Source organism: Oryctolagus cuniculus, chromosome 6, assembly GCF_964237555.1.
Source record: "Oryctolagus cuniculus chromosome 6, mOryCun1.1, whole genome shotgun sequence".
Taxonomy (NCBI): Eukaryota; Metazoa; Chordata; class Mammalia; order Lagomorpha; family Leporidae; genus Oryctolagus; species Oryctolagus cuniculus.
This window is the reverse complement of record NC_091437.1, coordinates 29,178,743-29,190,929: the sequence shown is the minus strand read 5'-3', so window position 1 is coordinate 29,190,929 and position 12,187 is coordinate 29,178,743. Positions and strand designations below refer to the sequence as shown.

The window sequence follows — 12,187 nt, the reverse complement described above, 5'->3', positions numbered from 1 at the left end:
CTACACCGCCCACTCGCTACCCCCCCACGTGGGTCCGAATGGTTAGGCCCGCTGGGCAGGTAGCGCGCTTCCGCGGCTTCCCTCCACCCCTTTCCCTTGCCCCATTGGTAGGGGCTGCGGGTCCGGGCGGAAGTGGGGCAGGCGGGCGGGCGCGAGGCGTCACCGTTGTATATTCATGAGGCGCGCGCAGCTCGGCATGCTAATGAGGCGGGGCGCGGCGGCAGGCTCAGGAGCTGCTGGGCGGCGGCGGCTGCTCGAGCGGAGCTGCGGGGCGGGAGTGGCGTAGGCGCGGGGTCACCGGCCAGCGCGAACGGGGACATGGAGCCGTCCGGCGGGGGCCTGGCGCCCGGCCGCGGGACCCGGGACAAGAAGAAGGGTCGGAGCCCGGATGAGCTGCCTGCGACGGGCGGCGACGGCGGCAAATCCAAGAAATTTGTGAGTGTCCCTCCCACCCCGCTCCCTCAGCCCAGCCCGGTAACCGCCCCTCTGGCCCCGGGAGACCCCAGCAGCGGGCCCCGGGGGCGCCCGCCCGTCTCCAGGGAGCCGCCCCCGCGCCTCCTTTGCTGGCTTCGCTGGGTTCCTCGGCTCGGTAGCCCGACATCCTCGCGCTCCGGGACCTCGGGAAGCCCCGAAGTCCCACCTGGCTCTGGCCCTGGCCGCCTCGGCATCTGCCTCCGCCGGCAGCGCGCACGCTGTGCCCTCCCGCCCCCTGAGCCCCGGCCGGCGCTCAGCCCCACTTCCTTTCTTCTTCCTCCACTACCCGAACACGCCTTCTCTGCCTCTCGGTCCCCGTGCCCTCCTCACCCGGCCCCCCTTTGGGTGTTCTCTGGTTTCCTTCTCCTAAGGTCACTTCCTTCCTCAGGATCGAGTCTTTTCACCTGCTAACTTTCCTCCCGCCCCTGCCCCCGCTGGGCCCGCAGCCCGGTGTCACCTGATAATCCTTCCCCTCAGGAATGCCACCTGGCCTGGGCCCCACCCCCGGCTGGGCTTGGACGTTCGTCCTGGCGCCTGCAGGAATGGGTTCCTGCCCAGGTCCTGTGGTCACTGGGGCAGGACGCTGGTCTGCCTCCCCCTGGCGCTCGCGGCCCGAAAACCCTCTCTGTGGCCTGTTGCTTTCTACTTTTTAGGGGTTTAGAACTTCTCTCGGAATTATGCCCTCCTTGCCCTAGGACAGTGATAAACCTGTTCCTTGGGGAGGAAGTTGGACGTCAAGTCCAAGAAGTTTGTGACTAATGGACTTGGCCTTCTGCGTTTCCCGTTGTGCTCACCTGCTCTGTGCGGCCTCGCGACAGCCCGCTTGTACCTGCGGAAGAGTTCGGCTTTTCCCAAGTGCCTGTTACCTCCAATCTCAGTGGAAGGAGCATGGATATTCCTGTATTCCGATCACACTGCCTCACCTTCTGCCCACACGGAGTCACCTCTCCAGGGAGCTGTGTGTTTACTTTTTACTGTAAAAGCTTTGCGATGCAGAGCGTTGTCCAAAAGAGGAAAGGGGGTTTGGGGCTTAATAACCATGTGCTGGCTACGGAATAAGAACTGTAGTCATTTCGTTTTCTCTTGGAGGCAGTCACGTCCCCACTGTAGTAACTCTTCCTACTCACCAAATGGTGTGTGGCTCCTAGCCCCACGGCCCAGGTCCGTGCGTTTGGATGGAAAGCTGACAAAGTGGTGGAAACGGGAAGAAGATGTTGTTCTGTAACCTAGAGGGTTGAGATGCAGAGTGTACTAAACAGAATTAAAATAGTGACTCATCTCTTCCTACCTATTTCTAGCAAGACCAGGTGCTCCTGGACCGTGCTGTCCGGTGACACACAGGCCGTCAGCAAGTGCCTGCTTTTTTCTGGCAAACACTTGTTTTTCTCCAGAAATACAGGATTAATAGTAGGGACAACCCCTAACCCCTTGGGTAACTTAAAACAACTTTTCTCTGTTTCTTTACAATAAGATGGACCCTTAAGTTCGAGAGCTTTCCTTTTAGAACTGGGGCCCATATTCTTTCTGTTTCTGTGTCTTTTTGTTTTGATTTTGTTTCCATGGGGACTGTTTGCCCTTCCTCACCCAAATTCCAGTTATTCTTGCTGATTCGCAGTGACCTCTGTGACTTGTCAGTGGTTTTCCAGTCTTCATTAGAATTTTCTATGTGATTTTATTTTGTGTAAAGCTTGTGTGGTTCACAAAGTCTGCTAAGTGTGTGGTGCTGGGAGGTGAGAAGCCAGGAGAAACTCAGCTTCTTTCCACCTGTTTTTTGGGCTGGCGGTGGAGTGGAGTCTTGTGTGTGCCGAGTGGATTTGGCTCCAAGTTGTTGGTATTTGTTTTAGAGAGGGTGGAGCTGAAGCAAGTTCTCTTAAGTGTTGGTCTTAACCCTTAACCCTTAATCTTCTGAATTTTTAAAACTAGGTAATACTGGTAGTCAGGAGAATTGTTTTCATAGATAGGGGATTAGGAGGTTTCCTGGAAAGGTGTGCTGTTTAACCCTTTAATTGCCACTTATAACCTAATTCATGGCATCAGAATATTTTGTCTTTCTCTTTGCTCTTTTTTTTTTTTTTAAGATTTATTTAATTATTTGAACGGCAGAGTTAGAGAGAGAGAGGCAGAGGCAGAGAGGGAGACAGAAAGAGAGGTCTTCCATCTGCTGGTTCACTCTCCAGATGGCCTCAATGGCAGGAGCTGTGCCAATCTGGAGCCAGAAGCTTTATTTGGGTCTCCCACGCCGGGGGTAGGGGCGCAAGCACTTGGGCCATCTTCCACTGCTTTCCCAGGCCATAGCAGAGAGCTGGATCGGAAGTGGAGCAGCCCCGACCCAAACCGGCTCCCATATAGGATGCTGGCCCTGCAGGTGGTAGCTTCACATGCTGGGCCACAGCACTGGCCCCCCCTTTTTGCTCTTTTTGTGAAACTCTGGAAATGAGAGAAGAGGAGGAGCATTGCAATTCACTTCTCTTTGTGTCTGGTTATGTATATGTGGGTGGGTGGAGTGGGCGAGATTGCTGGTGTGCTTTTGTTACCCGTGGCTTAGTTTTCTTAAACTATAGGCTAAGACTGAAGTCAAAGCTCTTTCGCCTACTCTACCTTTTCTAAAGTGTATATCCTCCAGAACGCCATTAAGAACATATTTTATGATACTGCGCTGGCTTGGACTAGTTGTGCCTGAAGGTTGTTTGCATTTGAGGGGTTCTATTCCTTTAGCTGCTGCTACATACCTTTTTGGGCTTACTCAGGTTCTAAGTACAGGATCAGCTGATTAGAACACTTAGCCCACAGATTGCCTAAGCTCTGCTGTTACCCTCCGAGGCATCTTGTGTGGAAAGGAGATGGAGGCCAAGTTTAAAAAGTGGTTGGTTGGGGCCAGTGCTGTGGCCTAGCAGGCTAAAGACTCTGCCTGCTGCTCCAGCATCCCATATGGGCAGCTGTTCTAGTCCTGGCTGCTCCTCTTCCGATCCAGCTCTCTGCTATGGCCTGGGAAAGCAGTGGAGGATGGCCCAAGTATATGGCCCAAGCACCTGCATGGGAGACCCAAAGGAAGCTCCTGGCCCTAGCCACTGGGACCATTTGGGGAATGAACCAACAGATGCAAGGCCTTTCACTCTCTCTTCTGTAACTCTGACTCTCAAATAAATAAATAAAATATTAAAAAAAAGAGGTTGGGTGCAAAATTGTGCGTGAGGTGGGTATTTGGTGCAGTGGTTAAAATGCCTCTGATAATGCCAGCATCATATATTGGAGTGCCTGGGTTTGAGTCCTGGGACTGCCGCTCTTCATTCCAGCTTCCTGCTAATGCAGCAGGTGATGGCCCAAATATTAGAGTCCCTGCCACTCAGCTAGTAGACCTGTATTGAGTTCCAGCCACCTCACTTTGATCTGGCCCAGGCCTAGCTGTTGGGGAAATTTGGAGAGTCAACCAGCGGATGGAAGATTTACCTCTGTCTCTATGTTTCAATTAAATAAAAAGTAAAATAAAATAAAAACATGTGATTTTTAGAGTTGTTGGTCTGAATGGCTATAGCCAGGCCGCTGGTATTTCTCTTTGGGTCCTCCTCTGTCTGCTCCTGCGCCATGAGCATGTTCTTGCGTTATTTCAGTGCCTTATTCTTCCATCTGAAGATGAAGGAAAATGAGAATTCCAGCTGAACAGGGTGTCTTCTGACTTCTCAGCAGTGATTAACGTGGGTGTCAAGTAAGACTGGTTTCTGAAATGTGTAAGTGGAGTAAGTAGAACCAGGATGCTAGGAGAATGCGGAGTACTTGTGCATTTGCTGGGCTCCGTGCCTTCTCATACAGGTTTGCAATTGACACATTCTAAGAAGAGAATATTGCTCTTTGTTTCAGGTAGGAGCATAACTTTTTAAAACAGGAATTTCATTGTGGGATTTGATAGAATAGATAACTTTTAAAATGTTTAATTTTGAATGTCTGTATTGAATTATTAACATACTGCTGTTTCATGCTCTTTTGAAGGCAAAGTAAGAGTGTAAATGTTTAGTTGTAGATGCTGGCCCAAAATGAAAGCAATTAAAGGTGAAGTAAGTAATAGCACAAAGAATATGGAAATGTGGAATCATTCATGCATATTTCTGCTTGTCTTTTTTTTTTATTTTTATTTTTAATTTTTTTTTGACAGGCAGAGTGGACAGTGAGAGAGAGACAGAGAGAAAGGTCTTCCTTTTCCGTTGGTTCACCCTCCAATGGCCGCCGCGGCCGGTGCGCTGTGGCCGGCTCACTGCGCTGATCCGATGGCAGGAGTCAGGTACTTATCCTGGTCTCCCATGGGGTGCAGGGCCCAAGCACTTGGGCCATCCTCCACTGCACTCCCTGGCCACAGCAGAGAGCTGGCCTGGAAGAGGGGCAACCGGGACAGAATCCAGCGCCCCGACAGGGACTAGAACCCGGTGTGCCAGCGCTGCAAAGCGGAGGATTAGCCTAGTGAGCCGCGGCGCCGGCCTCTGCTTGTCTTTTTTTTTTTTTTTTTTTTTTTTAGGTTTACCTGTTCATTTCAAAGGCAGAATAATAGGGAGAGACAGGGAGAGAGGTCTTCCATCCGCTAATTAATTCCCCCAGTGCCTGCAACAGCCAGGGCTGAGCCAGCCTGAAGCCAGGAGCTAAGAACTCCATCAAGATCTACCATGTGGGTAACAGGAACCCACTCATCTGGGCATTCATCCTCTGCTTCCCAGGTGTATTAGCAAGAAGCTGGATAGGAGGCAGGGGGTAGCCAAGACTCAAACCAGATACTCCTATAGGAATATGGGCATACCAAGTGGTGGTTTAACTTGCTGTGCCACAGTACTCATTCCTGTCTCCTATCAAAAGTTGGCAGAAAACTGAGAAATACGCAGAGATCATTGTGTAAGTCATTTGTGTGTGTGTGTGTTTTAAGATTTTATTTGTTTACTTGAAAGAGCTACATCTAGGCAGAGAGAAAGAGAGAGAAGTCTTCCATCTGCTGGTTTACTCTCCAATTGGTCACGATTGCTGGAGCTGCGCCGATCCAAAGCCAGGAGCCAAGAGCTGCTTCTGAGTCTCCCAAGCTGGTGCAGGGGCCCAAGGACTTAGGCCATATTCTACTGCTTTCCCAGGCCATAGCAGAAAGCTGGATTGGAAGTGGAGCAGCCGGGACTCGAACTGGTGCCCATTTGTGGTGTTGGCACTGCAGGCAGTGGCTTTACTCACTACAGCACAGCGCTGGCCCCCATATGTGTTTTTAAAAGGTGGTAAACACAGGGATTATTTAGTTCGGGAAGAGGGAGGAGAGCCTGCAGGAATGTTGCTAAGATGTTTGAGATGACAGAATGATACCTTAAAATTTTCTGCCCTCACTGCTTGCCTTTTAGGAGAGCCATGGGTCCCCTTGGTAATGTTACATGCACCTGTTTCAAAGAACATTGGCCTTTCTCAGGAGGTGAAACTGAGGGAATGTATTTGAGTTGGGAGAGTAGGTAAATGTTGGGATACTTCTTTAAAAAGATCTGTAAGTTATTATAAAAACTAAGAAGAGAGTAGTCAGAAATGATTCAGCTTTATTGATGGGAATATGGATCAGAGTAGGCTAATTTTATCCTATAAGAATAACCTTTTGTTATCCCTAAGGACTTTGAGTGTATTTTATAAATGAGTTACCAAGTTATTGTTGAAGAGTGTTGTGTCTTCTGTGAAATGTAATAAAGTAAGCTTATATATCACACATGGTTTAGAATAACAGGATAAGTTCATGTTTATTGAAAAGAAATACTATTATAAAGACATAAAGAGTTTGTAGATGTAGGTGGTGTTTTCTCCCAAGTCTCAGTAGCTAGAATAATTTATGACAGCAAAAATCATCCCCATTTTGAAACAAACCTTTCTTTTTTTCCAGATTTATTTTTTGTTTCTTTGAAAGGCAGAGTTACAGAGAGGCAGAAGCAGAGAGGTCTTCCACCCGTTTGTTCATTCATTCTCCAAATGGTCACGATGGCTGGAGCTGGGCCGATCTGAAACCAAGAGCCTGGAGCTTCTTGCAGGTCCCCTACACGAGTGCAGGGGCCCAAGCACTTGGGCCATCTTCTGCTGCTTTCCCAGGCCATTTCAGAGAGCTGGTTTGGAAGTGCAACAGCTGGGACTTGAACCAGCGCCCATATGGGATGCCAGCACTGCAGGTGGAAGCTTAGCCTCCTGTGCCATAGTGCTTGCCCCACAAACTTTTTTATAATTTTTTTTTTTTTTTTTTTTTTTTTTTTTGACAGGCAGAGTGGACAGAGAGAGAGACAGAGAGAGAAAGGTCTTCCTTTGCCGTTGGTTCACCCTCCAATGGCCGCCGCTGCAGCCGGCGCACCGCGCTGATCCTGGCAGGAGCCAGGAGCCAGGTGCTTTTCCTGGTCTCCCATGGGGTGCAGGGCCCAAGCACCTGGGCCATCCTCCACTGCACTCCCTGGCCATAGCAGAGAGCTGGCCTGGAAGAGGGGCAACCGGGACAGAATCCGGCGCCCCAACCGGGACTAGAACCCGGTGTGCCGGCGCCGCAAGGTGGAGGATTAGCCTATTGAGCCACGGCGCCGGCTTTATAATTTTTTTTTAATGTTGAGCCTCTTTGTGTCAAGAATTTTTGTTTGAAAACATAGTGAAAAATATCATCTCTTGTTACCAGCAAGGGAACATCAGGTGTTTGCCTCTAGTTGGGGTTGAGTAAGACAAAGCTGCATACTCTGTCTAGCTGCTTGTCATCGGCTCTCTGCTCTTGTTTCTTCCTGCTTCTGTAGCAGCTGGCTCAAGCCCATGAATAGCCAGACCTTTGGGGAACCAGGGACGATAGGAAGCTGTTCTGATAACATTGAAGCTAATATTGAAAAGTAAAGAATATTTTATTTTATATTCATACTTGAAAGGTAGAGTGGGAGTGAGAGAGAGCAAACTTCATCTGCTGGTTCACTCCCCAAATGCCTGCAACAGCTAGGGCTTGAGCAGGAGCCCCCGAACCCCATCCAGGTTTCCCACTTTTGTGCAAGGGCCCAAACATTTGCACATCATCTGCTCCCTACCAAGATGAATTAGCAAGAAGCCTGATCAACAGCAAAGGGCTGGAACTCAGACCGGCACTACTGTATTTCTCTTCATCTGTCCTGTTGGGGCAGGGAGAGAGGAAGCAGGGAAGTGGGGGAGAGGGGAGAGGCAGAGAGAGGGAGGGGAAAGAGGGGAGAAAGGGGAGAGAAAGATCTATCCATTGGTTCAGTCCCCAAATGTCTGGCCAGACCAAAGCCAAACTGGCATTCATATGGGATACTGGCATTGGAAGTGGTAGGTTAACCTCTTGTACCACCACATGGGCCCCAAGGGATTCTTTTTTTTTTTTTTTTTTTTTTTAAGATTTATGTTTTTTATTTGAGAGGCAGAGTTACAGAGGGAGAGAAGGAGAGACAGAGAATCTTCTATCTGCTGGTTAGGTCCCCAAAAGGCCGCAATGACTAGAGCTGGGCCAAGCCAGAGACAGGAGCTTCTTCGGGGTTTCCCATGTGGGTGCAGGGCCCAATTACTTGAGCTATCTTCCTCTGCTTTCCCAGGCATGTTAGCAGGGAGCTAGAATGGAAGCAGAGCAGATGGGACTTGAAATGGCACTCTGATATGGGATGCCAGGATTGCAAGTAGTGGCTTAATCTGCTGTGCCACAATGCTGGCCCTGAGAATACAGTTTGAATATCAGTAAGCCCAAACATCCAGTAGTCACTTCTTGGATTTGTAGGTTGGAAACAGCAAGGGGCTGAGTTAGAAATTGGATGAATAGGCCGGCGCCGCGGCTCACTAGGCTAATCCTCCGCCTAGCGGCGCCGGCACACCGGGTTCTAGTCCCGGTCGGGGCGCCGGATTCTGTCCCGGTTGCCCCTCTTCCAGGCCAGCCCTCTGCTGTGGCCCGGGAGTGCAGTGGAGGATGGCCCAGGTGCTTGGGCCCTGCACCCCATGGGAGACCAGGAAAAGCACCTGGCTCCTGGCTCCTGCCATCGGATCAGCGCGGTGCGCCGGCTGCAGCGCACCGGCCGCGGCGGCCATTGGAGGGTGAACCAACGGCAAAGGAAGACCTTTCTCTCTGTCTCTCTCTCTCACTGTCCACTCTGCCTGTCAAAAAAAAAAAAAAAAAAAAAAAAAGAAATTGGATGAATAAACAGATAAAGAGAAGCAGAAATTTTGCATCGTAGAATTCTTTTAGTAAATTTCAGGATCTTGGAATACAATTGGATTAGTAGAAGCTGTGAAAGTGAGTGAGAAAAGATGAAAGAAACAGGCTCGCTCTCTCTGTTGCTTGGCTCTGTGACAATTGGGGAGTGTTAATTTGCCCTTTAAATATTTGTTTAAATATCTTTCCTCCAAGAAGGGGGATGGAACAGATAAGGGAGAATTAGCATAATGGAACTGAATGAAAAGAAACACATGGCATTCTTTTAAGGAAAAATTTAAAAAGGATTTATTTATTGGAGGTAGCTAATAGAGTACCTAAAATGGAATGAATGAAATGGACATTTTGGGATTTGATGATTATTTACAGCCCTCATCTCTACTGTTGAGGAACAATTTTTTTTTTCTTCATAGTGTTTGTTGAACTCTTTACTTAGTGTAGGGTTAATCTTATTAGGATAAAATAAACTGGAAATAGATCTTTGTAAAAACTAAGAGTGGGAGTAGGAGAGGGAGGAGGAAAAAGGCTTGGAGCATGGGTGGGAGGGTATCTCCATGTTCCTGAATCTGTATGTATGAAATACATGAAACTTGTATATCTTAAATAGAATTTAAAAAAATAAAAGAAAAATAAAGAAATCTCATGAGAAAAAAATTATTTATTCATTTGCAGTGCCGAGTTACAGAGAGAGGGAGAGACAGATCTTCCATCTGATGGTTTTCTCTCCGAATGATTGCAGTGGCCAGGATGGGGCCGGGCTGTAGCCAGGAGGCTAGAGTCTCCTCCAGGTCTCCCAGGTGGATGCAGAGACCCAAGGACTTAGGCCATCTTCCGCTGCTTTGCCAGGCCATAGCAGAGAGCTGGATTGTTAGTGGGGCTGCCAGGACTTGAACTGGTGCCCATATAGGATGCTTGTGCTGCCCTACCCCCTGTATCACAATGCTGGCCCTAGGAAATACTCTTAAGGAAAATGGTAAAATTCCGCTGTTGGTAGTTAGGTCCTTAGACATTAACTACTTGTACATTTTGTTAAGGTAGCAAATATAGATAGAGTTTGTGATATTCCGAATTCATTTTCTGCATTTCTAATTCTATGACTTATTTCCTCTTATCAATAGTGTTGAATAGTGTTGTGTGAGGGACATGAATTGTAATTTCTTCAAAGGTTTAACTAAATACTTTAATGACCCAACAGAAGTTGATTTATAGTCCATCTTTGATCCTGAAGGCCGCAGAAAACCAAGCTGTGTACCTTGGTAGTTGGCCTTACAACTTCTCTTACATCTCAGACATGTTGGCCATATTATCTTTTTTTTTTTTTTTTTTAAGATTTATTTATTTGAAAGGCAAAGTTACAGAGAGGCAGAGAGAGAGAGGGGTCTTCATCCACTGGTTCACTCCCTAGTTGGCCGCAATGACCAGAGCTGCGTCAGTCAAGAGCCAGGAGCCAGGAGCCAGGAGCTTCCTCCGGGACTTCCCATGTGGGTGCAGGGGCCCAAAGACTTGGGCCGTCTTCTACTGCTTTCCCAGGCGACAGCACAGAGCTGGATTGGTAGTGGAGCAGCCAGGCCATGAACTGGCATCCATATGGATTGCTGGCACTGCAGGCAGTGGCTTTACCCACTACGCCACAGTGCCAGTCCCTACCCTCATATTTGAAGTGCACAATTTGGGGGCTGGCATTGTGGCATAGTGGGTTAAAGCCCTGGCCTAAAGCCCCGGCATCCCATATGGACACCGATTCGAGTCCCAGCTGCTCCACCTCCCATCCAGCTCTCTGCTATGGCCTGGGATAGCAGTGGAAGATGGCCCAAGTCCTTTTACCCCTGCACCTGTGTGGGAGACTGGAAGAAGCTCCTGGCTTCGGATTGGCGGATTGGCACAGCTCCAGCTATTGCGACCAACTGGGGAGTGAACCAGCGGATGGAAGACCTCTCTGTCCTCTGTCTCTCTCTGCCTAGCTGTAGCTCTTTCAAGTAAACAATTTGTTTATTCATTTACCTATTGATGGGCATTTGGGTTGTTTCCAGTTTTTTGTTTGTTTTGCTGTGAACATTTATTTGTGTATAGGTTTTTTTTTTTTTAAGATTTTTTTTTTTTTTTTTTTTTGGACAGGCAGAGTGGACAGTGAGAGAGAAACAGAGAGAAAGGTCTTCCTTTGCCATTGGTTCACCCTCCAATGGCCGCCGCAGCCAGCATGCTGCGGCTGGTGCACGGAGCTGATCCGATGGCAGGAGCCAGGTGCTTCTCCTGGTCTGCCTTGGGGTGCAGGGCCCAAGCACTTGGGCCATCCTCCACTGCACTCCCGGGCCACAGCAGAGAGCTGGCCTGGAAGAGGGGCAACCGGGACAGAATCCGGCGCCCCGACTGGGACTAGAACCCGGTGTGCCGGCACCGCAAGGCGGAGTATTAGCCTGTTCATCCGCGGCGCCGGCTACAGATGTATTTATTTATTTGAAAGGTGGAGTTACAGAGAGGGAGAGGCAGAGAGAAGTCTTCCATCTGCTGGTTCACTTCCCAAATGGCTGCTACAGCTGGAGCTGTGCCAGTCTGAAGCCAGGAGCCAGGAGCTTCTTCCGAGTTCCTCACGTGGCTGCTGGGGCCCAAGGACTTGGGCCACTTTGCACTGCTTTCCCAGGCACATTAGCAAGAAGCTGGATTGGAAGTGGAGCAGCTGGTTTTGAGTCGGCGCCCGTATGGAATACCAGTGCTGTAGGTAGAGGCTTAACCTGCTATGCCACAGTGCTGACCCTTGTGCATAGGTTTCTGGACAGACATTATGTCTTCATTTCTCTTAGGTAAATATGTATAAGTGGAATGTCTGGGCCATATGTTAGATCTGTTTGATTTTTTTTAATAAATTGCCAGACTGTTTTCCTAAGTGGTGGTACCATTTTACATTTTCATTGGCAACATACAGGAGTTCCAGTTCCTAACTAACTCTTGATATGCTTCGTCTTATGTTTTAGCCACTCTAGTGGCTATGTGGTGATACTCCAATGAAGCTTTAGTTTGTAATTCCCTTATGATGTTGAACATCTTTTCAAGCCCTTTATCTCCTGCCTCCCAGTGTACACATTAGCAAGAAGCTGACATCAGGAGCTGAGTTGGGACGCAAAGCCAGGCACTCCACCCTGGGATGTGGGCATCTCGGGTAGTGTCTTCACTGCTGTACCAGAAGCCTGCCCCTTAGTGCACAAAATGCTAACCTGTTCGCTTAAGGAGTACGTACAAAGAGCAGATAAGGGGATGCGTGTTTGCCCTGTTGGTTAAGGCACTGATAGGACAGCCGTGCACTACATTGGAGTGCCTGCATTTCACTCCTAGGTTCGTTTTCTGTTTCCAGCGTCGTCCTGATGCAGAACCCTGGGAAGCAGCAGTGATCACTTAGGTGGCTGGGCTCCTGCCACTCATGTGGGGAACTTGGATTGAGTTCCCAGCTCCTGAAGTACGAATCCAGCCCCAGTGTTACTGGCTTTTGCGGTGTAAGTCAACAGATGGGGGTGTGTTCTCACTGTATCTGTCTCTTTCCCTCTCTCCATGTGACTT

At 49.0% G+C, this 12,187-nt stretch overlaps 1 protein-coding gene across 1 annotated transcript in view; it reads left to right on the top strand.

The window, feature by feature from the left end:
- Positions 1 to 126: 126 nt before the first annotated feature.
- Positions 127 to 12,187, top strand: part of LOC100354169 (protein diaphanous homolog 1) — a gene marked incomplete in the record, with an annotated part of 119,726 nt that continues 107,665 nt past the window's right edge. The window contains 1 exon segment of the mRNA XM_070076227.1: positions 127 to 435. Within this exon segment, the coding sequence (XP_069932328.1) occupies positions 319 to 435 (117 nt within the window).